Source organism: Phalaenopsis equestris, unplaced genomic scaffold, assembly GCF_001263595.1.
Source record: "Phalaenopsis equestris unplaced genomic scaffold, ASM126359v1 Scaffold000192, whole genome shotgun sequence".
In the NCBI taxonomy this organism is placed as follows: domain Eukaryota; kingdom Viridiplantae; phylum Streptophyta; class Magnoliopsida; order Asparagales; family Orchidaceae; genus Phalaenopsis; species Phalaenopsis equestris.
Genome location: NW_018164634.1, coordinates 91,339 through 92,447, shown reverse-complemented (window position 1 = coordinate 92,447; position 1,109 = coordinate 91,339). Strand labels below are relative to the sequence as shown.

The 1,109-nt window shown below is 33.1% G+C and overlaps 1 protein-coding gene across 1 annotated transcript in view; it reads right to left on the bottom strand.

Moving 5' to 3' along the window:
* LOC110022482 (protein RAE1-like) overlaps positions 1-1,109 on the bottom strand; it is a 51,322-nt gene that overhangs the window by 27,841 nt on the left and 22,372 nt on the right. Inside the window, 1 exon segment of the mRNA XM_020721444.1 lies at positions 653-781. Coding sequence (XP_020577103.1) covers positions 653-781 — 129 coding nt within the window.

The window sequence follows — 1,109 nt, the reverse complement described above, 5'->3', positions numbered from 1 at the left end:
TAAATTTTACACAAGGTCTTTCAACCCTTACCCCTTGCTAAACCGGGTTGAACTGGTTCGGCCCCCCTAGCCACCGCGTCAGTATGAGATGGAATTTTGCATTTACTGCATAAGCTGCAGCCAAGGTTAGCAATGATAAGCTTTCTACTTAAGATCAGAGTAGTTGGAGCCAATTCAAAGAAAATCTAAAAAGAAGGCTCAAAGTGTTGTGGGTAATAGGAGCATTCCAATTCCTTCTCTCGACTCGGGATGAGAAAGGCTTAGGCTACTTCTCCTAAATCAGCTTAGGTACAAACTACCATTAAATCCTCGTATTAGCTTTTTCGCAACTGTATGAGCTAGAATTTTGTATTTATAGCATGGCATATTAACTAACAATCATGCATTCTTCAAGTTAGTCAGAAAAGAAGGATATATATACATATATATATATATAGTTCTAATTTGCAATTTCATCTCACTGGCTATCTGGATCCCTTCTAATCACTGAAGAAAACCAGTTCAATCACTCGTCATAGTAGTAAGAAAAAATAGCAGGCAAGCATTGAAATCATAATTAATAGTTAACACATTCCAAAAAAGCGTTTTATATAATTAAAAATAACAGAACAACAACAATACATTGAAATGATAAACATGAATAGATTCTTACAGGATGGAAATTTAATGAATTTACTGAATAAATTTCATTGCCTTCTCTGTGGCACTTAAATGTAAAGTTTTTGCTTTGTTGTGCGTCATCAAGATGGTGAACACCAACTCTTCCTTCTATTGAGCCAATCTGTAAAAAATTGTAAGTAAAATTCTAGCCCCGTTTTCCCCTTCAGATATTGAAAATATACCGAGAAAAGTAATTGTTTTAATGTTTTCTGTACCATGACAAAACAGCATAGAAATGTATCTCATCCACTAAAAACAGGAATGAACAAATAATTTCATCAAATATAACCTTTGAAGTACTTTTAAAAATGGATGCTAAGACCAGCAGTCATGCATGTGAATGGTAAAAGTATGATAATTACAATAAACACGTATTATGACACATTTGCAATTTCTTATATTCCATGGCTAATCTCAAATTCCATATGATAATATATATATATATATAT